A 26,842-nucleotide genomic window follows, 5' to 3' on the forward strand; every position below is an offset into this window, starting at 1 on the left:
TTTACCCCTAGGGTCCAGTGGAAGTTGATGCATCATGGCTTCAATTCAAGTAGGAATTTTTTTGTTTGTTTTTAACCCTCACCAGAGGACATTTTTCATGGTCCCTGAAGTATTTTGAGTTGTCATGACAGTAAAAAGCTGAAGCCCACAGTGTGGCAACAAGGTCACAACATCCATTGATGGAGAAAGTGAACGTTCCGTTTCCATGATGATCTTTTGTTTTAATTCGTTTCATTTAGAGAGAGGAAAGCTGATCCATTCCCCTTTGTGGTCTCTGTTAAAGTTCTGAAGATTACCTTGTATTTGCATTAAGTTCTTTTTTATTTTTCAATTACAGTTTACATTCAGTATGATTTTGAATTAGTTTCAGGTGCACAGCACAGTGGTTAGACAATCATACACTTTACAAAGGGCTCCCCCTGATAGTTCCAGTACCCACCTGGCGCTGTACATGGTTATTACCCTATTATTGACTATAGCCCCTATGCTATATTTTACATCCCGGGACTATTTCGTAACTGCCAATTTGTACTTCTTAATCCCTTTGCCTTTTCACCCAGCCCCAACCCTGCCTCCCCTCTGGCAACCATCGGCCTGTTGTTCTCTGTATCTAGAGGCCTTTTCCATTTTGTGTGTTCGTTTATTCTGTTCTTGAGATTCCACATGTAAGTGAAATCATAGGGTATTTGCCTTTCTATGACTGACTTATTTCACTTCGTGTAATACTCTCTAGACCTATCTATGCTGTTGCAAATGGTAAGATTTCATTTTTTTTTTAATGGCCAGGAATTATGTGTTTTTTTTTAACAGTAATTCCTCATGGACCCTTTCCTAATCATTTGCAAAGTAACTAAAAAGTCCCCCACCCTCAAAACAAATTTCTTTTTTTTAATTGATTTGAGAGAGAGAGACATTGAGAGACATTGATTGGTTGCCTCCCCCACGTGCCCCATCTGGGGATCGAACCTGCAACCTAGGTATATGCCCTGATCAGGAATCAAACCCGTGACCTTCCAGTGCATGGGACAATGACACCACACCAGCCAGGGCACAAATTTCTTTCTATTCCTTAATCTATACAGAGGCAAATCCATATGCTAATCCACACTAATTTGGCTTTTTAAAATGGGAATTGGTGGCAGAGGAGGAATTAGTGTACAGCTTCCCAGGGACTGTGCTTTTCAAAGTGCCAGCACTCGCTTGCAGAGGTAAGCCCTGGTCTACTGTTTAGTTTTTATCTCCTAGCACATCAAATAGGTCGAGGACTTGAGGCTGCAGAGTAATGTAAAGACAGGGGCTTTCCGTTGATCTTGCTGACCGACTTCTATAGAGCACACTCAGGACATCACAGAAGGTTAGATAATTGAGAACATTTTCATAATCAATAGACAAACAAGCATCAAAAACAGTACTCTAAGCTGCATGGGCTTCTGGGATTTTAAAAACCATTTGGAGCCAAGCAGAATCCTTTAGCTTGTAAACCTGGATGTCAAAAATACAATCTTGTCCAAATTAAACTATGAAAGAGTCTGTAAAGCCCCAAATGCTTCTATTCTTTCTTTTTAAAAAAAAAAAAAAATTCTACACACCATCCCTGGAACATAGGGGTGAGTGGATGGTTGTGAAAAAAGAGACGTTGTAGCTGTACACTATACCACCCATCGCTGGATTCCACCATGGGGAGGATGGTCATTATTGAGACAGACGTTGTTAAGCTCTCTGTCTCCCTTTCTTTCCCCGAGGAAGTTAAAATCCAGTCTTGTAATTCAACTCTTCTGCTTCCCTCATCCTCTCAAGTGAGACAACTTACCCTGTGGTTGCTTAGGGCAAAGGGGGAGTAATTCAGAAGCGTGCTTCTTTCACTTAGAGCAGTATCATCTCCAGCTGCAACCAGTCATGACTCCTGGATAAAACCCAAACAACTCCATTTAATCAGAATGATTTCCCTCCAAAGACACTCTCTGCTATGCCCGTATCCACAAATCAATGTTTAATAAGTTTCATTCATTTCTCCCAAATACTCCGCAATCTTATTTTATAAACCTACCTAAGGGTTGGTTTTTGCGAGTCGCAGATAAATTAGATCCTTCTGGGTTTGTCCTAAGATACCTGTCCAGCAGTGTACTCAGAGACTTCCGCCAGGAGCAGTTAAGGCCCTCCTCTGATGAAGCCAGTCTGAATGCCTCGCACAAGCAAGGGGGGACAGTCTGGAAGGAAGCAGCTCCTTCCAGGAGCAGCTGTGGGGATGCGTGAGCATTTGGACAGATGGCCCATTTTCTTGTGAAAGAAGCCTCCATCCCACAAGCCATCAGCACCCAACAGCTTCACTAAACAAAGCTCAAAGATAGGAGGCAATTCAAGGGGAGCTCAGATGGTTGCTGTGTGGTGTCTGAACACACTCTGTGTGTCAGGAGTCTCACTTTACTCTGAAGACCACCTAGTCTGTTCATTGGGGTGACAGTATTTGTTCAGACATAGTCCCTTTTGTCTGTGCCAGGCAATAGCACACAATACATTTAGCAGCTGCCCTCTGAAAGCCAAGACTGTTGTCTTCGACAGGGATCACAAAAACGTGGACTTCTTGAGAAGTGCCTTCCCACCTGCGTTTAGATCCTAAATTGTGGGAAGATCTTGGCAGCCAGGGTTTCCAGGAGATGCTCAGAGAAAAGTCTGTGGGGGCTTTTCAATGGACAAGTTCCCCCTTTAAAGTGGTTAGAATTGAAAAAGAATTCTTGAAAACAGTCATGGAATATCGGACGAGATATAACCTGGAAAGATTTTATTTATCTCTTCTGTTCGTTTTCCATCTAAGGCCAAAGACCGGAGTCTATTTTAGCAACCCTCCAAGGAAAGGAATTTTCCATAGCCTTTCCCCTGTTAGCACTTTTAACTTCTGCAGAAGCCTCCATTAGAAAATTCTCTGCTGCAACTCAAACCAGGCTCCTTTGCTTTAAAAGTCTGCTGTTCCCGTCTCCACAGAGGGGCCTGAAGCTGTTATTACATCACTTCTTGGCTTCTTCTCTAAGGCTAGATAATGAAAGGGCTTTCCCTCCTCCTTAAAAAATGTAAGCCACATTTTTTAACTCTTAATTATTTTTGTTGTTGAAAATTTGATTGGGGATTTCCTGTGTCTGGAAATGCATTAGGCCTTGAACTTTGTAGCCCAAACACTCCTCCCATTACCTCTTCAAATACACCAAATAAAATGCGACCAAGAGCATGAAGCAGCTGCAGAGAAAACATCACAAAGGCAAAAAATAAAACCACCGGGTAGTTATCTCTCTGGTTCTTTACTGAGCAAGACATTTGTAAAAAGAAGCACGCTTGAAAGTTAAGTGGGCATCTCATTTATTGAGGATTGATCAGCAAGTACTTAGTCAGGTTTAGATAAATACGTATAAAACTCAGAATTTAAAATGCATAATGTTAAAAGCGAGGCATGTCAAGAACATAAGTATGACCCAAAAGTATGTATTTATATATAAATATAAATTGATGTATATATTTCTATATATAGCTTCTAATTACCATGGACCTTTGGAAATGATTGAGCTTTCAGCATGCTGCTAAACACAGTGACTTCCGATTTTACAATTAGATTTGATCTCCAGTTGGTTTTCAGGGGGATACAATCCTTTTCAGGTTTTGGTAGCCAGCGTACTGTTAGTAAGTGTGGACATTCCCACATTCGTCCCCTTTGCTCTGCGCGCCTGGCCTAGGGTGAGCTCCCCGGGCCCTCGGTGCTGTGCCCAGCAGAGCAGCGCGGGCCCCTCCGCCTCCGGGATGTTTGCTGTGGCTGCCGCCGCCCTGGCTTTGATCAGCTTGACTCTGCTGCGTCTGGAGGAGGTGGCGGTGAAGGGCAGCCGGGCCTGGGAGCTGGGCAGGCGGGGGTCGGAGGGCGGGGGCCGCTGCCGTCGGGGCTCCCTGCCTGCACCTGGCCACAGAGGCAGAGGAGGCGCTGGCCTCTCCCCTCGTCCTTTCCAGGGGGTTCTTCTCCGTGAACTGGAGTTCACCGTATCCCTGGGTAGTCCTTTGTTTTCTGGTTGCTTCAGCCAGATGCAAAGGTGTCTGATGAACGTTCATCTCTGCCTGCCCTGAGCCGGTGTGTTCTGCCTGCCCGTTAGCTCGTGGGGCTGCGCTCAGCGAGGCCTCCTGCACACTGTTTTCTAAGTGTAGGTAGAAGCTGCTTTTACGGTGAGAAAAACTCAGGTTCGTTATAAATTCTACTGAATTAGAACTAGCTTCTTGTCATTACTTGGTTTTTATTTTTTTATTACTTAGTTTTTAAATCAGATACTATTGGAATCACAACTACTGTCTCATGGTGGCCCCCAATTTTTTTTCTGATTTCAAAAAATTTTTTAAAACAAGCTCTTATAATCCAAATAGTTTGTGATCATTCCTCCCAAGCACAATGCCAAAGACCTTGTCCTGTAGGATGTCATTTAATTTCCTATTATTCTAAACCATTTCCCCCGTCTATTAGTGTAAGCGGTGATTCTGGATGAGAGAATGGAGGTATTTCTGCAAACGCATAGAAATGTGATTTTTAAAACAACCTCAGTTATTCTGAAGGAAATCTGAAGGATAACATAAGTTACCCTTCTGTATTATCTGAGGGAAAGTTTGTTAAAATGCATTTTGACACTTTTTATTCACTGGGACTTGAACTTCACTGGGAAAATGGTTCTGGGAGTGGAGAGAATGTTGACTAACGTTCATTCCTCATGGGATTACACCACTTACTGCATCAGAGTTTCCTGCTAATGCAATATTTTATTTTATTTTTCCTTAGGAACAACCCATTTGGGTTCATCTCATGACCATTTGTTAGTCTGGGGCATTGTGCTTGTTTGTGACTCCGATGAAGTCACCGTGGGCTGGGTCTGTTGTGTATTCGGAGTCAAGGGGAGCTGGTGCAGCTGCTCAGGGAAGCAGGCAGTGCAAGGGGTCGCCCTGGTACTTCAAACCAAATCCCGCTTTCCCTAAGTCATGGGCTTTTCATTAACCATCGAGAAGATTTATTTAACTGATTTATTCACTACATGCTGTACATAGACATCAGCTGTTGATCTTGTGTGTTTTTAACTTTTTATTGAAGTGTAATATTCTAAGAGAAAGCACACAAATCCTAAGTGTACAACAAGGTAAACTTTTACAAACTGAGCACAGCTGGGTGACCGGTACCCAGGTCAGGAACCAGAATATGACCAGCACCTCAGAAGCTCCCCTGTGCCCCCCCCCGCCCCCGTCACTAACCCCTCTCACCTTGGACACCACTCTCCTGTTGTGCGTGTTTTAAATTCCAGACAAATGGAATTACACATGACACAGTGTTTTGTTTGGCTCCTTTCGGTCTTCATTACGTTTATGAGATTCATGTACATTTATCATGTGCTGCGTTTGTTCATTCTCGCTGCTGTGCAACGTCGCGTTGATAGATACAACGCAATTCATTCATTCCGCTGTTAACAGGCATGTAAATAGTGTCCTTGCGGGGGAAGGGGATGGGAGTTATTATGAATATTTAAAAACATTCTAGGCCATCTCTTTCGGTGAGAATATATACACACACGTACATTTCTGTTGAGTTTATTGATAACAGTGGAATTGCTGGGTCTCAGGGTGTGTGTATGTTCAGAGTCAGTAGATAAGTCAGTTTTTCAGAGTGGTTGTACCTCTACTCACGCCAGCAGTGTATGAGTTCCAGTGGCTCCACCTCCTCGCCAGTATTGGGCATTTTCTGTCTTTTTTTTTCTTTTTTGTTAATCTTCACCCAAGGATCTTTTTTCCATTGATTTTTAGAGAGATTGAAGTTTTGAACTCCACTTTCATGTATTATAATTAAGTTGTCAAACACCTGTTAGTAATAAGATATTTTTCTTAGTATTTGAAATTGTGTTAATAAAGAGAAGTATAAGGTGAGAACTTTTATAACTATTAGGATGACCTTACATCTTTTTGTGTGAAGCCTTCTACACTAAGTTTTCCACCAGTAATGGCTTGGATCTTCTAAGGCATAAAAAATAGAAAAAATATGAAAGTTTCATATCTGTATTTGGAATTCGTATGAATCTTCCTCTTTCATGTCATTTCTGCTCAGTCTTATTTTCTTTTGTTTTTATTATTCTAGGTCGTACTGGTCAGTGGACATCTGGACAGCTGGGACGTTGGGCAGGGTGCCATGGATGATGGTGGTGGAGTCGTTATATCATGGGAAGCACTCTCACTTATTAAAGATCTTGGTAAATATTTAGAAAGTTGTTAAAGTGTGAGGGTCTCACTAGTGACGTGTTTAACTCAACACACAAAATATTCAACAGATTAATTACTCTAGATTCCCCTGAGGTTTATATGCTTTTTTCAGTTGACTCTCAGAAAAAAACTAATTTGTCCCCTTAAAAAAGAGTAATTCTTATTCAAGTGTCTGCCAGACAACCAAAGTCTCCAGTATGATCAGCCCCTGGGGAGCATGAACAAGCAAATAAAACCATAGCAACTGTAAGCACATCAGTAAGGAAACTATGACGAAATGCAAAGAGAAATCATCAGCTCCCTCTCCTTCCTTTAACTTGTTCCTCTTTTTAAAAAATTGTATTTTTTGAATTACTATCTCCCCACCCCCTCTCTTTTGGCAACTGTCAGCCTGTTCTCTGTATCTATGCTTCTGTTTCTCTCTTGTTGTTTTGTTGTTGTTGTTGTTGTTGTTTATTCACTTGTTTTGTTTTGTTTAAGATTCCACATGTAAGTCAAATAATATTGTATTTTTATTTGTCTGACAAATACGGTATCTATCAGACAAAGAAAGACAAATACAAAATACAGCAAATGTTCTCTACGACCAAGGTCCGTGAGTTGGGTACCTGTTTTCTTCTATGTAACTTACTGTTTTGGGTCTTCTATTTAGGTCTTTGGTCCATTTTGAGTTAATTTTTGTACATGGGGACAAACTGTAATCCAGTTTCATTCTTTTGCATGTGGCTCTCCAGTTTTCCCAGCACCATTTGTTGAAGAGACTGTCTTTACTCCATTGTGTGTTTCTGGCTCCTTCGTCGAAAATTATCTGCCCATATACACATAGTTTTATATCTGGGCTCTCTACTCTGTTCCACTGATCCGTGTGTCTCTCTGCCAATACCATGCTGTTTTGATGATCGTAGCTCTGTAGTATAATTTGAAGTCAGGTAGCGTGATATCTCCAGTTGCTTTTTTTTTTTTCTTCTCAGGATTGCTTTGGCTATTTGGGGTCTTTTGTGGCTCCATACAAATCTGATGATTTCTCATTCTGTCCCTTTAAAAGAGGACACTGGGATTTTCATGGGGATCGCAGTAATCTTTTGGTTACTTTTCTATTTCTTTACTCATGACTTACCTAGGTTATTGTGTTTTAGGTGATTCTGTTGTAAACAGCATTTAGTAGGGTCTTAACTGTTCAGTTTCACGGTACCAATGACACAGACCTTTGTTCTGGTTATCATTGTGATTACTTATATTTCAGTAATTTGGCCTGGAAGGAGTAGGGGTAGGTCTCTGAGTGTGCACAGGTAGGAGTCATATGGAAAACGGGCGTATGTGCATCCTTCAAATTCTCCTCCAGGGGCTGCGGCCTGCTGCGTGTGCTCAAGGGTGTTGTGTGTCGGGTCTACTTGCGGATCCTCAGAGATGCTCCACTGCTGCATCTCATCAGTCATCCGTCTCCATATGTGCACTCATTGTTTCTATTGTCAGATTTGAGCCCCTAAAGCATGACTTTTAATCTTTGCAAGACCAGCACCCAACACAAGATAATCCCAATGACAGTGTTTGTCAGATGTAGCAGAAGTGAGCCCACTCGGGTGCTCTGAGCCGAAGGGAAGCTTCGCTGTGGGGAGGGGAGCAGTCAATCCACAGAGGCCCTTGGTCTCTAACAGAAACACAGGACTGGTGACCAAGGGGGTGGAACTCTGACCAGAAGGGAGAGGAAAGAGGAGAGAGAAGGAAGGTGAAGAGACACGACCATGGGGAGGGGAGCCGGCCTCCGGGAGCCGTCAGTGGAGGGTGAGCTTGGGCGCAGGTCGCAGTGTCAGGCGGGAGGTCCTGGTCTGCGTCGTTTTATCTGGTCATTGCCGTTACGCCGTCTCTGTAGTTTAGCCTTTTTATTAATCACTTACCCTTCGTTTAATCATTTGCTTTTCCTCGCTCCATCTGAAACATCACGTTGGCATTAACTCGGAAAACTTCTTTTGACCCGGGCAGCCTCCCAGGGGAGCTACTTTCAGTCCCTTTTGATAGACACACGTTTGAAGCGACAGTTCTTTCCTCTTATGGAAATAGACAGAATGTATTTAATACTTTTTCAAGCGGGGAGAGTAGTTGTGGTCGCCGTGGCAAATTTTTCGTAATTCCCCACGTGCTATGAAAAGTAACTTAGCGCCGTGGGGTGCATGCCCGTGAGGCGTGGCCCTGTCGTCGTGAGTTGCCGTGATCCTCTTTGAAGTGATGGTTTTTTCCCCGCACTGTCTGTCAGCAGCTACGGAGGGTTTGTTCTAGATTCAAAAATGTGTGAGATGAGCTGCCCTACCTCCAGGCGATTCCGACGTTTTGTGGTCTTCGTTTTTGGACCTGACTGCTGTTCACTCCTTTAGTTGTGGGCAGTTCTGTTCTGTGTCGCTGTCCCGAAGCTTTGTATTCGGGGGCAGTGTCTGCTGCCTCTTTTCTTTCCCCCTTCGCTTCCCGAAGGATGGCTAGAGAGGAAAATGATCCTTTTATCTTTTCTCATCACGTTCGATTTTTTAATAAATTATATTTCTAACTATTCTACGCAAGTCTTATTTCTAAAAATTTTTAATATATATTACTTAAGATTAGCATTTTCCCCTACTACATACGCATCCAGGGTTTTTGTTTTCTTTTCAGATCTTCCAGACTAGGAAAAAATGGACCATTTGTAAGCGGATGATTTAATTTCAATAAATGCCTTCTTATTTCTCTCTCCCTGTGATTTATTGCTTGAAACCATGAGAAAAATCCAGATACAGATGCTGTTTCCCAGCTTTGACGGAACCTTGCTTGTTGACCTCATGGCCTCTGGAAGATTTATCTCATGTGATTCAATGGTGAAAGTAACAGTGTTAGCAGTTAAAACCTTCTAGATGCTCTCAGGAAAGGGAAACCTTTGTCATCCTGCTTCTTGTTAAGAGCTGGCAGTTTAAAAAGCAGGCACTTGCTAAGGTTGAGGAGATAAAAATGATGAAACAGAAATGCCTCTTCCTTCAGTTAAATACAGGCTGAGGACAGTGCGTAGAGTAATCAAGTCAAAGTCTTAGACGCTTTCCCTTGACGAGTACACGTCTATGTGCTTATTTTTATCTGGTCTCCAAAAATGAGGATTCTTGTGTATTTATTTTCTTTAGGGGAAATGGATCTAGATCAAAATAGTTTTTGCAAAATACTTGATCTCTGTAAAAGCAAAGATTTGCCTTATTAGCTCTCTTAGTTTGGAAAGGTACCCACGGATCCCTGCCTCAATTTACTCATCTTAAAATAATAATAATTGTTGTAAAAATGAAATGAGACAAAAACTTACAAAGCTTATAAGTGCCTAACATAAACACTAAGTAAATATTGGTAATAACCCCAGGTTTCTGACTTGGGTGTCTATAGGGTTGTATGAAACAGTAAATGCAAGGGAAGCTGATTATGTCGGGAAAGTAACGCATGTGGTTTGGATGTATTACTAGAGGCATAAATACAGGAAAAGGCAACTTAGGTGGGGCAGATAACACATTTGGTTTTGTTGTGTTTTGTTTGAGGAACCTGGAGGGTATCCAAATAGCAACATCTAATGGGCAGCTGAACAATCTAAGTCTGGGGCTCAGACAGTTCTGAGCTGAAATCTCGATTTGTGACCTTTAGGATCTAGATGGTGGTTGGAACCAAGAAGATGTGAGAGATCAGCTGGAGCATTCGGGGAGCGGAAGGAAAGGGCCACCGGCTGCCTGAGGCAGGCCGGCGTCTAGGGGCAGAGGAAAGGAAGCCCTTGAAAAAGTCCCAAGGTAAAGCCAGACAAGGAGAGAGCCAGCGGGGGATGAGAGGGGAGCGGGGGACACAGCGTCAGGTGCCGAACAAGTAAGATGAGAGCCAAAGGGAGCTCCCAGGTTTTGGGACGTGGGGTAGTGGTGGCTGTGCCAGGAAGAGTCAGCTGAGTAGGGAAAGTGGAAGTCTGGTCACAGTGCCAAGGAGAGGGGCCGTGGAGACAGTGAGCTTCAGGCCTGTCCTCGGGCCCCTGCGTGAAGGACAGGAGAGGAGCGGCCCGGGCTCGGCTGCGGCTGGAGGCTCTTCAACAGCAGGGTCTGTGGGGTCATCTGATCCTGGAGTCCCCACGGGCTGTGGTTGGAGGCTCTTCAACAGCAGGGTCTATAGGGTCATCTGGGCCCGGAGTCCCCACGGGCTGCGGCTGGAGGCTCTTCAACAGCAGGGTCTGTGGGGTCATCTGGGCCCGGAGTCCCCACGGGCTGTGGCTGGAGGCTCTTCAGTAGCAGGGTCTATAGGGTCATCTGGGCCCGGAGTCCCCACGGGCTGTGGCTGGAGGCTCTTCAGTAGCAGGGTCTATAGGGTCATCTGGGCCCGGAGTCCCCACGGGCTGTGGCTGGAGGCTCTTCAACAGCAGGGTCTGTGGGGTCATCTGATCCCGGAGTCCCCACGGGCTGCGGCTGGAGGCTCTTCAGTAGCAGGGTCTGCAGGGTCATCTGGGCCCGGAGTCCCCACGGGCTATGGCTGGAGGCTCTTCAGTAGCAGGGTCTGCAGGGTCATCTGGGCCCGGAGTCCCCACGGGCTATGGCTGGAGGCTCTTCAGTAGCAGGGTCTGCAGGGTCATCTGGGCCCGGAGTCCCCACGGGCTGTGGCTGGAGGCTCTTCAGTAGCAGGGTCTGCAGGGTCATCTGGGCCCGGAGTTGCCCATGGGCTGCGGCTGGAGGCTCTTCAACAGCAGGGTCTGCAGGGTCATCTGGGCTCGGAGTCCCCACGGGCTGTGGCTGGAGGCTCTTCAGTAGCAGGGTCTGCAGGGTCATCTGGGCCCGGAGTTGCCCACAGGCTGCGGCTGGAGGCTCTTCAGTAGCAGGGTCTGCAGGGTCATCTGGGCCCGGAGTTGCCCACGGGCTTTGCCAACTGCAGAAGGGTTTAGATTACTCGCCTGTCAAAGTCCCTTTCAACTTGCAGTGTTTATTTTTTGGGGATTGTCTATTCATTAAGTTTCCAAGTTCAACTTTCATTTTTAGGATCAACCAGGCGCAAAACCTGTCTCATCCTAACACACTGAAGTTAGAATTTAATTTGAACTTACGAGTCTTTAGGGAAATACATCTTAGGGTTCAAAATATGTATCTATACACGCCCTGGCCAGTTTCGCTCAGTGGTTAGAACGTCAGCCTGTAGACTGAAGGGTCCTGGGTTCGATTCCAGTCAAGGGCGCGTATCTTAGTTGCGGGCTCCATCCCTGGCCCTGGGCGGGTGGCGTGCAGGAGGCAGCCCATCCAGGTGTCTCTCTCACATCGATGTTTCTCTCTCTCTCCCCCCTTCTACTCTCTCTGAAAAAGCAATGAAAAAAAAGTCTTCAGGTGAGAATTAAATATATATAATATATATATAGTATATTTATGAATAGAGTTTTCAATATTCTAGTATTCCATATATTTAGTTCCTTCACACTTTATTCTTTAATTGGACCCTCTTCTCAACCAGTTGCCTACCTCATATACAATTTACCTTTGTGATCATTTCTTCTCATGCCTGTTTTTCCAGCTTTTTGCAAACCATAATTACGAAACCATTGGGTCGTAACATTGGCTGAGGTTGACTGACTGATAATTCTTTTCAAAGACTTGACCATTTCCCCCCGGAGCCTTGGTTGGTTTATTGACTAGAGCAAAGCACTTAGTTTGCTGCTAGTGACATAAGGTAAGCTAAGCATCTGGCAGAATTCTACCAGGAGGAGCCAATGGCCTTGTTTTTAAAAGGTCCCAGATCTCCCATCCATCACCTCTAGCCTTGCTAGGGTATAAGAGAATCAGGATTTATAGCTGCCTCATAATTCCAGACTGCATCGTTTTATCTGGGATTTTCTATTTGGAAAGTCCCTTCAAATGTTTCCTTAGCCTCAAGGGAAAAGTTTCTCCCAGAGATACCTCAGTTTTGACCAAAAGCATTCACAAATTCCCTCTTTGTTTTTTCTCTGCCAATTAAAGTCCTCATATCTGGGTGGAATAAACTCATAAACATAGTTCCACTGGTTTATTAGAAAACTCACTTCACCTAGAAGAGTCAAAGTTGCTCAGAAGGACATACCCCAGGGAGCTAGGAAAAGGTTCCTTTTCCTTCATAGAGTTCACGACCTGTAATTTAATTTTCCTCTGGCTCTGACCAAGCTCAGGTTGTTTCTGACTGCAGAGTAGCATCGCCTCTTCAGTTCCGGTAGGGCTTTGTCCTTGTTGTTTCCGCTTAATTTCATTTTCAAATTGTCATGGTCATTTTATTTGCTTTCATGCCTGTATGTAAAGCCTTCTCAGAATTATATTACAATATGCTATTTCTTTAATTCCAAATAATATTAGTTGAAAGATGCACCTTTGACATGAGAAGATTTTCAAGAGAAAAAAATTATCTTTCTCAATGAATGTATATATTGATCATAAGACTTCTACTTTTTCCCAGGCTGTGGTTGAGCATTCACCCCTGAACCTGGAGGTCATGGTTCAATTCCTGGTCAGGGCACATGCCCAGGTTTTGGGCTCAATCCCCAATAGGAGGCAGCCCATCAATGATTCTCGCTCATCACTGATGTTTCTATCTCTCTCTCTCTCTCCCTTTCTCTTTCTGAAATAAAAAAAAAAAAAAAAGACTGTTCTACTTTTTAAAATATTACATGTAAAAATTATGCCCTTAGAATTGAAGATAAATAAATATATATTTTAATCCTCACTGAAGGAGTAAGGATATTTTTTCCATTGACTTCTAGGGAGGGTGGAAAGGAGGGCGCTGGGGGTGAGAGAGAGAGAAACATCGATGTGGCAGAGACACATCGACTGATTGCCTCCCACAGGCATCCTGACCGCGGGCGGGGATCGGACCTACAACCCAAATATGTGCCCTTGACTGGAATCGAACCTCAATCTTTGGTGGGCAGGCCGACGTCCTAGCCACTGAGCCACACCAGCCGGGACAGTTGTGGCGTTTCAGTTCAGCTAGCCTTCGGTTGGTTTTTCAGGTTGACTGCTCTATAATGTAGCTGTAAATCCAGTTTTGCGCCAGAAGCAGGTTAACTGTAGCTTCCATCTGCTCTGCAACCATCTTGGAATCTCCTTGTATACTGGATTATTTTATAGCCAAATATAAATTAGAGACACTGTAAAATAGCACAGATAAATATTTAGGTTGTCATGGAAAGTGTATGCGTACAATGGATCAGCTTAAAGAAATTCAAATGCGTCATAAGAGGCTTCTCATTAATAGTGTTGTGACTGTTTTCTTCTATTTTTCCAGGTTTTCCCTGATTAATATAATTTCTTCTAGTGTAACAGAAAAAGGACATTTATTTTTAAGTGAAAAATGTAATCAAAACAATTTCTTACAGGGCTGGGGAAAAGGCCTCAGCTGAATGGGAGAGCTCGTGAACATTCTCTCGAGCAGCTAAGTACTTACGGTCCTTTCATATGGGTTGATTTGAAATCTGTTTTGAACGCCAGCAGGGACAACTTCTCCCAAGCTAACCCTGAAGAGTGTGAGGAGGGTACAAGAAAAGCTTTTTCATAGCTCAGATCCTGAATTGTGCTGCGCAGCTTTTTCATGGGCTCTGACGTGTCAGCTGCAGCTAAATGTCACCCACTACGGATGAACCTTATCGCTTTATTGAAGACATTGTCAGCCTAATGGGATGAAATCGAAATGTGTGAGGGTGGGTGAGATTAGAGAGTTGAGCTTTGATTGTTTTGTTCTGAACATTCAACGCCAGGCTGTAGTCCTTCAGGGCTCATCTCCCCACTGCAGAGGTACACGCGCCCCACGTGTACACGCGGCTGCGCTGAGTAATGGGGAAGTTAAAGCAGAAAAGATCGTTGCTTATTTCATACGCTCCATAAAATGTGCTCGCCGTAACCACCGGCATCCCAGGTACCCTCCGCAGGTTAAATTCTTGAATGCTTTCCCCAGAAATGGATGGGGAGGGAAGCAAAGTCTAAATAAGCCTGGCAGGACCTGACAGAGGCCTTTTGTGTTCAGGCAGCTGAGTCTGTCAACTGGTCTGAAATCCCTGCACCTGTGGTTTTTGGGGGGCTACTTGTGACTGTCAGAAGACGACGCTCAGAATTCCAGTAAAAGTCAGGAAGCAGTTTGGAAACCAAGAAGACCACTGCGTGTTGCGTAAGAGACAGAAGTGAGGCTGAATCGGGGTGAAAGAATCTAAGATTTGCGTTGCCTCTTTTGAATCTTCCCCTGTACACGCTCTGAGGTTTCTTAGATTTACCCACACCTGACCCCAAAAAAGGTGTCCAGAGCTTGAATCCAGTAGACACTCTCAGAGGTGTCTGTTACTCCTATATACCTGTTATAGGCAGTAAACAGGATGACAGGGAATCGCTCTGTGTACAAAAAAACTCATTTGTCACCTCCTAAGTATTTGTCCTATTTTTAAAAATCCCAGCTCTGATTTCTTCTTCCAAATTGTGGCGCAGCTGATTCTATCCTATATAAATTGGTTATGACTGTGTCTTTCCCTTTCTTAGACCCCCTGGGAATAAACAAGAAAAAGTCATAAAAACAAAGTACTTCCTAAAGTGTAAATACGGCAGCTGGATCCCTCATATGTTGTGCCAACAACGTTGCTGGCAGCGGGAGAACCCAGGTGCGCAGGGAGCGACTTATCTGGTCACAGAGCGGCGGGGCCTGGAAACCGACAGGCTCTGAAGGGAGCCTTTTGTTACCCGACTCCCATGGCAGGTAGCTGGCTCCTTTTCCTGCTGGAATAGTTGAAACTTGTCTTTCAACTAAACAGAGTACGTGGGGCAGAGATTCTTTTTAGGTTGGCAACCTAAATACATGAGGGGGGAAAGCCACCACCACACAGGAGCAGAGCATGAAAAATGCCTTATGAAGACACGTAAAAGAAAACCAGAGGAAAGCATGCTCAGCCTCAGTCGTTAAAAAGCACACCAGTGCCCGGCTGGCGTGGCTCAGTGGTTGAGCATCGACCTAGGAACCAGGAGGTCAAGGTTCGATTCCCAGTCAGGGCACAGGCCCGGGTTGTGGGCTCGATCCCCAGCAGGAGGCAGCCGATCAATGACTCTCATCATGGATGTTTCTCTCTCTCCCTCTCCCTCTCCCTTCCTCTCTCTGAAATCAATAAAAACATTTTTAAAAAAATTAAAAAGCACATCAGCACTCCCAATCCTGCACCCCCCACCCCAAAGTTTGTTTGCTCGAAGAGTTACCTCTGTAGACCTCCATACAGGCCCCAAGTACACCGGGGTCTGTACCAGCTGGTTCTGGGATGAGAGGGGCTTCTATGAAGAGAGAGAAAATCTTCCATTTCCGTTGGAGTTTTACACAAGTTTTCTGTGTGGCCTAATTTTTGGCATCCGACTGTTTTAACAGAAGCTGTGTTGTGTGTTTTTCAGCCAGATCTTTGAGTACTAGTGTCTTCCCAGATATTCAATCCTCCCTCCCTCCCTCCCTCCCTCCCTCCCTCCCTCCCTCCCTCCCTCCCTCCCTTCCTTCCTTCCTTCCTTCCTTCCTTCCTTCCTTCCTTCCTTCCTTTCTTCCCCTTTTCCTCCTCCCTCCCTCCCTCTCGTTCATTTATTGGTCCATTAAGCCGGGGGAGGGAGCCAGCCTCTGAGCATAAGGAAGGTGAGACTCTACGGGAGTGCTGTGCGGGGCACGCAGCGGGAGCGTGGGGATGTCCTCCAGGCTGCGGCCCACGGTGTGCTTTGTATGGTTTCCCTGAGCTGCAAGGAGCAGGCTGGTGGTGGTTGATTTACTGGGTTGGGTTGGGTTGGGTTGGGTTGGGTTGGGTTGGGTTGGGTTGGGTTGGGTTGGGTTGGGTTGGGTTGGGTTGGGTATCTGCGTCTGTGCGGCTTTCTCTTCTCACACTGTGTTTGGGTCAGCCCTCGTTTTCCGGGGAAGACTGCTCCGGGGACCTGAGGAGGGTTAGAAGGCGGGGTCCCGTCTGCCCTCCCCGCTGCCTGGTGGCTTAACTCTGACGACCGCACGTGCCGACCTCGAAACAGACGTTAGGAAGCCGCTCAGTTACTTCCTCGCTGCTACTGCCGTCCAGCCTCCCGGGCCTGCCCGTGCCTGTAGCATCTGCCCCAAATCAACTTGGTTTTTGTAAGTCTGAGGATGCTCTCAGTGGACCGAGGCCCGGCTCAGGGTGGCCTCCTTGAAAAGGTACCGGGTTAAAAAACAAAACAAAAGCCTGTATTCATATGCAGCCTCTAGCGCTTTCAGTCTTTGTTTTCTTATCTGTAACTTAGGGATAATACCCCCCAGGTATTACAATACTCTCTCTATGACAGGATTATTGTGAAAATTAAGTGAGATAATACCTGGAAAGAATGTAGCATAGCATCTGGCATAGTGGTAAGAACCTGGTAAATCCTGTTCCCTTCTCTCTCCAGCCTCCCCTCTGCACCCCCCACCCCAGCTGGGCAGTTGTCTCTAGCACAGTGTCCGAGGGACTATAAATACTTTCACTCTTATGTAATTGCTCTTTGATCACCTTTCTGCTCTCCCTCCAGATCTATTCCTAAACTCAATTATAACTCTCCCTGGTATAATCTCCCTCTCTGCAGAAGTAGTGAAAGCCTGGTGTTCAGAAAATCATTTTTCCTTAGAAGAACTTAATACCTTACAATGTTTTTATGGATTTCTATTTTCCAACAGGATTTATTGTTAACACAAAAATTAATGTATTTACATTTGGAGCTTATTTTCAACAACAATCTGGACAGTAATATTTTCCTGATTTTTGAGAAGCCCTGTGACTTTTGTGTGCAGAGAATGCATTCTGTTGAGTTGTCTAAGTGGATGCTAGGTGTAGAGTTTTTTAGATTTAGTTTGAAAATTTCTGGAGCTCAGGTTCCCAAACACGAGCTTCAACCCATATAAAAGATAAGTAATTCTCCTTTTCTCTCTCTCCCACTTATTTCAAGTTAGGGATGATTTTCAGACCCAGTATTTCAAGATTTTTGTCATTCCCATTACTACAAATCTGGATACTCCAGTGTTATTCAGTTTCTGAATGGCTTAGGGTCTGATTGCTTCTCTCCCTCAACCTAGAAAATGTCCTTCTTTGCATTGGCCCCAGCTCTCACCTCTACTAACCAAAACATTTACTCAACTAATGTCTATAGGCCATATTCTTGTCACTTTGTCTCTTTGAAAATTGGACAGTTTTAGGTGGAATTGGAAGGTGCTCATGTACACTTAAAACCTATATAATTTCATTAACCAATGTCACCCCAATATATTTAAATTTAAAAAGTAGAGGTTGCACAGGATTGGTCAGACCTTTCCATGTACTTTATCTCATGGGAAGACAGGAAGAGCGTGAAGTGGGCCAATGCCTCAGGTTAGAATCCCGGCTCTGCCATTTACTAGTTGTGTAGTATTGGACAAGTGACTTAATTCTCGTACCTCTCAGTTTCATTTGTTGGAAAAGGGGAAGGCAAGATCGCTTGCTTTGTAGAATTAAATGAGGAAATGTTTCTAAAACTACATGAGGTACTGTCTGGGAACACCTTAGTGCCGTGCCGCGTACGGCTCCGAGCGCCCAGTGAATCTCGGCGCCCCCTCTCCTGCCTCGTGCTGAGCGTTGGCCATCTCTAAACTGGCATCGGCGATGCTGTGAGTGCCGTTTCTGCTATGGCACTGCCCTCCTCCAGGTCTTTCCTTTATTGCCTTTCTGTCCTACTTCCCAGTTCTATTCTTGAGCCCAATTCAAGTCTCTCTGTCTGTGGTGTAACCTCATTTTCTATCCAGAGCAATAAGAACTTAACTTTTTAAAAAGCAGGGTTTTCTTAGATGAGTTTATTACAATGATGATAATGGTGATGGACATGATGATAAGAAGATTGTGGGACTTTCCTGTCCTCTTCATCATCTAGAAAGTAAGTCCCATGAGTCCAAAGAGCATGGCTGTCTTCTGCAGCCCTAAACCCCTCAGTTCTGGGACCAGGAATAATTGTCGCATGACTGAGTCTGATATTTCGAGTACCTTCGATTGTGTCATTTATCTTTCGAGTTTCTGCACAGTCCAAATGAGTACTTGATTTGTATGCTCATGTCTCCTGCTATAGACTGTTAGTTTCTTCTTTTATGGAAGAGAAGTGTTGAATGCATGCTTGTACATCCCAAGACAGGCAGTGACGATATGTTTTAATAAGCATTAAATGTGGCAATTAAATATAAATAAGTTAGAACAGGACAGGAAATAATGCTCTTGAAGTGTTAGTATCTATACAGGGGGAAATCTAGTAGGTTGATTTTAGATTTGAGGACAGAGGGTCCTGGAAAAATTCTGAGAATGGAGATGTCACATTCCTTCCTGCACTGAGCCCATAGCTCTGCACGGGTTTGGTTTCTTTCAGAGGTGGAGTGTTCACAGACTCTGAACACACCCCTGCAGGCTCAGCCCTAGGAGGGCAGCAGGTGACATTGGGGAGTCTTGCTAAGATGACCATCCCCTGAGGTTAAGGTAAATTTTTACAAGATCCTATAAATACTTCTTATAGACTATCTAAAATTTCTCCCTTACCCTAACAACTTTTATAAATAAGATGAGACATAATGACCTGGAAAAGCAGAAGCTCCCTAAGGTCAGATAACCCATCACGTTGGCGATGTAAGGGTCACCAGTTTTGAAGCACTGAAATTATCTGTAGAATACAAATGTGCCTCACACTTTCCATAACTGAGGAATGAAAATGTTTGAGATCTGAAAGGCCAAGCACTGCTCTTGAGAAGATGCCAGTCCCATGTCCCCTGTGGGTAGGGATTAGTATTTGCGGAGTCATCAATCATAACACTCCAGATCTAGCAGAGACTCAAAGATTCCCATCTATCTCCACGTGCCCCACCCGTCCAAGTCCTGCCTTATTTCCAGGCTTTACTCTCTTCCTTAGGCAAATGTAGCTGATAACCAACTTAATGTAAAAATATCCTCTGTCAAAGTTCTTTTTATAAATCTAATCCATATCTGTCTTGTTGCAGCTTTCAACATTTCATTAGGTATGCTAATCCATCCATCAACGAATATGTATAGGGGGCCCTTTGATTCACCAGGAGCTGTGTGTAGAAACTAAAAGCAGAAAGTGTGCCATTCATGATTAATGGGTGGAGCAGAAAATAACCTCTTTGAAGTTCAGAGGAAGGAGAGAGTGGAACAGGAGGAGCTGGAACCAGGTCTTAAAAGGTGGTTGGGATATCAAGAGTAAATATTGAGTAAACCAAGAAAAAAAGGAAGGGCGAATGGCACAGGGGAAATGGTGTGCGGAGCACCACAGCTTTCGGAAGGAAACAGGGAGACCAGTTTGCCTGGAGAGGCCTTGGGAAGGGGCGTAGCTGGGGGCAGGTCTGAGGGGCGCATCGGAGCCAGTCTACCTAGGACCTCGAACGGCGCACTACAGAGGACGCCTCTGGGCCATAGACCAGTGGGTACAGGAAAGTGTCCGTGATGCATGTTCAAAATTGCTTTGCTGATAGAGAAGCACGTTCCTAAAAGTTTGGAGGCAGACTATAGACCATAAGGAGCGATTAAAGGTTTGCATGCAGCCAGGGACAGGCTCAAAGCAGTGTTTCAGGAAAATGAATCTGGCAGCGGCTACACAGAGAGGACTGGAGGAAGCAGTTTAGTTGCGGATTGCAGCAATTTAAAGGGCTTCAATTATGGTCGCCACACTGGGAATGGAAAGGAGGGGAGGGGACCAGAGGCATTTTGATGATCTTATCCTTGTTGGGGTGAGATTTTTCCTTAGCAGTCAGTAGCCTTCAGCAGTTACTTTGGGAGCTGAGAATGAAGCAGTGCTCAGGAAGATGAGGGTTTTTTGTTTAAAACTGATGGTAAACATTTATTGATATTGCCAAATGGGTTGTGGTCTAAAAACCTAAACTTAAGTGGAACAAAGAATAAAAATTATGATTAATTATTGGTTAAAACAAGTTTAGATAACTTCATAACTAATTTTATATACACAAGAAAAATCTTTGAAAATCTAGATAACATCCTCTCCACCATAACCCTAAAAAGGAGCCCTTGAAACAGGAGTTAACAGCCCGGCCAGTGTGGCTCAGTGGTTGAGTGTCAGCCCATGAACCAGGAGGTCTCGGTTCGATTCCCGGTCAGGGCACATGCCTGGGTCATGGCCTCGATCTCCAGTGGGGAGCGTGCAGGAGGCAGCTGATCAAGGACTCTCATTATTGATGTTTCTATCTCTCTCTCCCTCTCCTTTCCTCACAAAATTCAATAAAAAACCATTTTTTAATAAAAAACTTAAAAGAAGAAGCAAGAGTTAACAGAAGCAGAGTGATGACACCCATGCATTACAACACAGCTTGGGCTTTTTAGCTGCTGTTTGGTCTTGAGAAAGGTTCCCAGAAATGTCCTCATCTCGGTGCTGGTTGGAGACGTATTACTTCCCGACAGTCCCCGACTCAAGTACAAACATACTCGCTCTTCCTCACACAGAGCCATCTTCACAAGAAATAAAATGTAAAGAACCACGTTGGCGACTGCGAATTCATAAGAGAAGCTGTGGTTCCTGTGCTTGGTTTGCCACCGTCTTCTTCAAATTTGTCTTGTTAAACTCTCCCCGTCTGATGTTTTTGCCACGTAGAACTCTTAACAAAAGTGTGATTCAGAGTTCAGATCTGTCATTAACCGGGCTTCTCCATTTCACCTTGCAGATAAGAAAGCCATCCAAGTAATGACAATGAAGAAGAAATAGCATGTTTTAAAACGCCAGCTAGATCAGGCCGCTGACCCCTACATGACACTAGCATTAGCTTCGAAATATATTGATGAAAGAGCCCAACTATCAGGCAATTTAAATAAGAGAAACAAATGCACATATTTTAACTTTAATCAGACACCAGATATAAACTTAACATTTGTCTTAATCAGCTAAAAGGGGCTAAAGATTGAGTGTGCATGTGTATAATTATTTTGGCTGAAAGTGAGTAGAATGTAGTATAGAAAAATATAGCATATTGGCGCACATCGAAACAAATGAGCTGATGGAAAGGTTTCTGTGAGCATAATTTATTTATTTAATGGCTTGGTCAACAAGAGCTCTTGATGCACTAAATTTTGACTAGACCCATCTGTGCTACAGAAGTAGATAAATGTAACAGCAGCTGAAGCAGATGTAGAAGTTAAAGCAGATCTGATTATCGAGGCTATGGGGGTGCTTTCATCTGTGTTATTTGGGCTTTGGTTTCACAAAAAGAGCCTATCTTAGCAACTTTCTAAACTGTGGAGGCACTGATATGCTTTAGATGAAATGGAAAGGCCATAGCTTTTATTTATACTTATATAAATATAGTCAGTCAGCCAGGATTATTAAAAAGAGAAATGAATGAGTCTCCGCAAACCCCACTGGTGTTTTCTTCTGAGTCAGTCTAGCATCCAGCTTCCCACTTCTGCAGTTACTCAGTTCCAGGCGCCACCCTCTTCGGCCCGATTGTTGTTGTCACTCCTCGCTGGTCTCCCTGCCACAGTCCTCGCCCCTCTGCAGGCGATGTTCCACGTGCAGCCCGAAGGACCTTTGTTAAATTAAACCAGATCAGGTCATTTCTCTGTCCCAAAACTCCAGTAACCAGAATGTAAGCGTCTCGAAGGCAGGGGTTCACGGTTTTTGCCCAGGCTTTCACTGAAACTCAGGTCAGCCTGCATCCTAAACCTGTGCTTTTTAAACTATGTTAAACTGCTCAGGTGTAGAGCGGCTTCACAACAATATTCGACTGGGTGGGAAACATAACTCCCTTTCAACCCCTGGGCACTAGGCTTATAAAAAGAGAATATTGTTGGTGCTGGAGGAGGCAGGCAGCGCTCCGTTACCAGGGAGCATTTGTCATCTCGGCTGCAGTCCCCCGGCCGGCTCCTCGAAGGCCCGGCGCCTGGGAGGCAGCACTTGTGTGGATATAGTGGGACCCAGTGTGTCCCCCTCAGAGCCGCTCAGAGCCTTTCCCTGTGGCTCCCTGTGGAAAGGCAAGAGGACGGATGCTCCTCATAAGACTGAAGCCCCGCGTCATGCTTTGCTGCTTGTGTTACTTCTCTGAAACGGCGTCGTGAGGCCGAATCAGACCAGGTTTTAAGTCTTGGTCACGAAGTGCGATTTCAGTGTGTTGTGTGTTGTTTTTCAAATTTGGGAAACAGCTTCCTTATAGTTAGCTTTTACTGAGCAGACATTGTCACTCAAAAATGGTTCCACATACATCAGGTCTGTCAGTAACTTTAGTAACTCCAAGATACAATTTGTCTTCCCGACGTCAACGCAGTTGCCACCAAGCTGTTTATGCAGCAACAGGGGAATAGAATGTCATCCCATTCAGCTGATCTTCCTTGACCTTAAGTGAATGACCTTATATCTGTTTCCAAGTGCAGAGGAAGGTGACCTTGGGTAGATTAAACTCTGCCTCGCAGCGATTGCGCCACTGAGGAGAGCGTGGACGCTAACCTGTGGGCTTAGAGTAAGAGGTAATCCCGACACTTTATCTTGAAGTAGCCGAGTGATTTGCCTTCAGTTCATCATTGGAAGGCCCCACGAACTGCCTAGAGGCCTCCTAACTGCATCTTTTGTATGTGATCTAACACCCCGATGAGCATTGGGTCTTGTGGGGCAGGGTGTCCGGGTAAAGACATGATTAGAGGCTCTCCCTTCCTGGCCTGCAGGCAGGGTCTGTACACCCCCTTTCTACACGAACCTGCCCTGGAGATCAGCCCCGAGGGTGCTTCTTTCCTGTGTCAGTCACACTCTGAATCCGGCAGCCACACCGGTGAGAGAGGAATACACACGCCTCAGTTCCTTTCTGCCTCCAGGACGCAGATGAGAGGCCTTGCCCTTTAAACAAACACACAATAAAATCAACTCAGGAATCACTTATTTTATTCTTCTTCTCAGGGCTGCATCCGAAGAGGACTCTGCGTTTGGTGCTCTGGACTGCAGAGGAGCAGGGTGGCATCGGTGCCTTCCAGTATTACCAGTCACACAAGGTGAGAGCGGGGCATTTCCACGTGTGATAAGGTGCAAATGGCAATCCCGTCATTGTCCCGAAGATGCTCGGCAATACTGTGTGGCAGGCGGACCCCAGCCGGGCTGGGCTGCTCCTGCCGCTGCGTCTCTCGTTTAGGAGAGATCTCGCCAGCTTAGATTATGAAATCAGACAGAGATTTATTTATTTTCTGAATTGTGTTTATATCCTTCTGGATCATCTTACCGTTAGTCTCTATGACTCTTTTTTGGCTGGTTAGAGCTTAAGCATTATGAGTTCAGGGTTATGAATTTGGTCGCTGAATGTAGTTACTGTACAAAGAAAAACCATGTTGTTGCGTCAACAGTGGTTTTTCTCTTTCTACTGCTGAGTAGTTTTGTGTTGGACGCATTTTATCTGTTGTCCTGTGGATGGACATCTGGGTTGTTTCTAGTTGTAGCTATTATGAGTAACTCTGTTAAAGACATTTTTATACACATATTTTTGTGGGTGTGTGCAATTCTGATTTTTCTAGGAGTAGAACAGCTGGGGTTTGTCTAACTTGGTTAGAAACTTCCAAAGAGGTGGGAGACCACCATTCTCCATCCCCTCCTGCAGCCCCTGAGGGTCCTAGGTGCTCCCTGTCCTTGTTAATGGTTAGATTGACCTTATTTCAGTTTGGAGGAACACCTTGGAAGAGCAGGACTTAGAGATGCCATCCTGCTCATGACCGCAGGTGACTCGCTGGGATACAGATTCACACGGCAGGCTGGGGGCTGCTGGAACTTCCTTGGAGACAAACGAGGGCCTGACGAGAGAATGGTCCCCAGCAGGGTTTGGAGAGGGAGCTTTCTCTTATGCCTGAAAAAGAGGTTATCCTAGAAAGGGGTGTGTGTGTCCAAAAATGCCTTTGTGCTATTCTTTGTTTATGGAATTATTTTACAAAAATATGAATTTCTGCCTGCCCGGCCAGTGTGGCTCAACAGTTGAGCATCGACCTAGGATCCAGGAGATCGAGGTTCGATTCCTGGTCAGGGCACGTGCCTGGGTTGCTGGCTCGATCCCCAGTCGGGGGCGTGCAGGAGGCAGCCGATCGATGACTCTCTCATCATTGATGTTTCTCTCTCTTTCTCCCTCTCCCTTCCTCTCTCTGAAATCAATACAAAGCATATTAAAAAAATATGAACTACTTTATTGGTTAAATTCATCTTGCATTCGCTGGGAAGGAAATGTCACCACATATAGGAGGGTATTATTGTGCTCCAGGGATTTTTAGGGCTTTACTTATAGGAGTGGAATTTCACTTTGGAATGAAAAACATTGTAAGTTATTTTATTGAATTTTCAAATCAGTGAATAAAACGAGTGTTGTCCAGATGCCATTTGCCTGATCTTTTCATGGGAACTATGTTCCTTTCTTCTCTACTCTTGGAAGGAGAACAGATGTCGTTTCTCATGTCCTGAACGGTACAAAGGAAAAGAAACACCCTAGAATCGTTTCAGCGGGATTGCTGGCATTTTTTAATCTTTTCCATTTTAAGCAAAAATATGATCTGGCATAATTATAGTGAGTAAGGTAATCTGGCCTGGAGAGAGCCTCGTTACACAAGATAATCAAATGGAATAGACTGATATGTTCTGTCTGGCATGAGAAACAGTTTGACTTTTTCCTGTTACATTGCGCAAACTGCTGGCGACTGGATTGCAGGGACTGAACTCGGCTGCGCTCTGGTCGTCAGTAATCGGGCAGTATTTTAAACAGACATCGTTAAACGACGGATGGGACGTATGATCTCTCTAAATGCATCAGTTTATCCTAACCCTAGCCAAGTCTCAATCAGAAAAAGTTAAAATGAATATGAATAGTATTTTGTCAGAATTTCTTGTGTTGCGATGCCGAGGAACAGAATATTAGAAATGCTTGTAAGGCTTCTTCATGTTATCCGGGCAAATGGTGTCCTTAGCATTTTTATTCCACCAACCCCTTGGCCCTATCTAATGTTAATTCAACTACCGTGACCCTGCTAGAGTAAGGACAGTTTTATACTCAGCTGCAGCTCTGGCTGTAAAAATAACAGCCCTGATGTACACGTTCAGCACAATCATGTCCGGACTGTGTCTCCACAGCGGCCTGCCTTATATCGTTAATGTTCCACGCAGTGTAGACAGCTAATCAGAGGTTATTGTCTCAGTCATCACCGCCAGGTTTTTATGCATCCAATGTTTTCCTGTCAGTGCCTAGATATTTGCATTAGTCTGTCAAGCGCATCACAAAATTGGTTTACATTTTACTTATCTCAGTGTGTTCTTGGTCTGGAGCCCCTTGTAGCTCCAACAGTCACATAATTTCGATATCACACCTGGGAGCTCTTTGGGGTCCTGTTAGAATTTATGGATTTCAAAAAATCATCCAAAGAGGTCTTCTAGGGATATGAAACTCACATCAATAAATGTTAAGATCATTCCATTATTTAAAAGATTATCTTCAGATCAGAGGGCCCCCAGGATACCACCTTAGGACATTTCCCGCTGCCTCTCATCTTAAAAGAAAAGCAAGAGCAAAACTCTAACCCTTGAGAGATGGAAATAGTTCATGTGTGTATCTGTGTACGATTTTCCTACATGTGTAAAGCATAGATACGTTGGAAAATATATCAGGACCTTCCACAAATCACAAACCAAGTCCTGCTTCCGTTGTCCAGGGTAGCCGTTCCTGATACACCAGGGGAGGGATACAGCAGGGTGGACCCCTGCTGGTGCTATTTGTAAAGATTTCTAAGGACAGAGATTGTACTTGTGTCAGTATATTTTTTAACATCAGACAATAGCATCTCCCAGGCCGTATCTACTTAGCCATGTCTTGCTTTAAGGATGCAACTTGGAATACTAGAGGACCAATTCTAGAAGCAGGTAGCTCTGAGTCCTCCAAGGTGCACCTTAATCCTACCTGCCTTCGTGGTTTCTGAGTGAAGGCATGAAGGAAGGGGAGGGAAGTCAGGAGGCACCAGGATGAGCTGTGCATTGCGAAAAATATTTAAACATTATTTGCAAACTAAGCTCGAAGAACAAATAATTTAACACTCTGTTTTGTTTTTGTTTGTTTATATTTTTAAGAAAGGGGACTCTAATCTCTTCTTTCCTTGGTCAGGGATAAAACAATTTATAACCTTTAACATGTTACCCTTTCCTTCATAATTGAGAGTTCAATGTGTAGGTGCCCTGTCCCCATGGGAGCCAGCAGTTGTGGACTCTCAGAGTGAACTTTTCAAGTGGAATGGAGCCCACTTTTCTCATGACTTTCCGATTAGTTGAAGGATACCCTCTACATTTATGTGTCTAATACCACCTTCTTCTAGTAGGTATTTACCATTAAAGTAAGGTGGAGAGATCTGTGTGATTGTTATTGACAGGGCAACCAAAGGATGGTTGCCTTTTATCTTAGACATGGTTCAAGCAGTTGATGTGTGAATGGTACTGAAATAAACTTTTACTTTTAAAAAACCCAACCATGTCTTCAGCAAGAACAACAGAATGTCAAATATCGCATTCTCAAATGTAAACTAGAAAATAATAGTGAAGCCCGAGGGAGGGACAGGGAACTGAAGAGGGACTTTGGGAGATTGGTTGGA

The 26,842-nt window shown here is 44.5% G+C and overlaps 1 protein-coding gene across 4 annotated transcripts in view; it reads left to right on the forward strand.

Moving 5' to 3' along the window:
- Positions 1 to 26,842, forward strand: part of CPQ (carboxypeptidase Q) — a 202,093-nt gene that overhangs the window by 125,072 nt on the left and 50,179 nt on the right. For all 4 annotated transcript variants that reach the window (XM_087825150.1, XM_016198465.2, XM_087825152.1 and 1 more), the window contains exons 5-6: positions 6,134 to 6,245; positions 23,145 to 23,236. In XM_087825150.1, the coding sequence (XP_087681276.1) occupies positions 6,134 to 6,245; positions 23,145 to 23,236 (204 nt within the window). The remainder of the gene's footprint in view (positions 1 to 6,133; positions 6,246 to 23,144; positions 23,237 to 26,842) is intronic.

Source organism: Miniopterus natalensis, chromosome 16 (assembly GCF_054644295.1).
Source record: "Miniopterus natalensis isolate mMinNat1 chromosome 16, mMinNat1.hap1, whole genome shotgun sequence".
NCBI lineage: Eukaryota > Metazoa > Chordata > Mammalia > Chiroptera > Miniopteridae > Miniopterus > Miniopterus natalensis.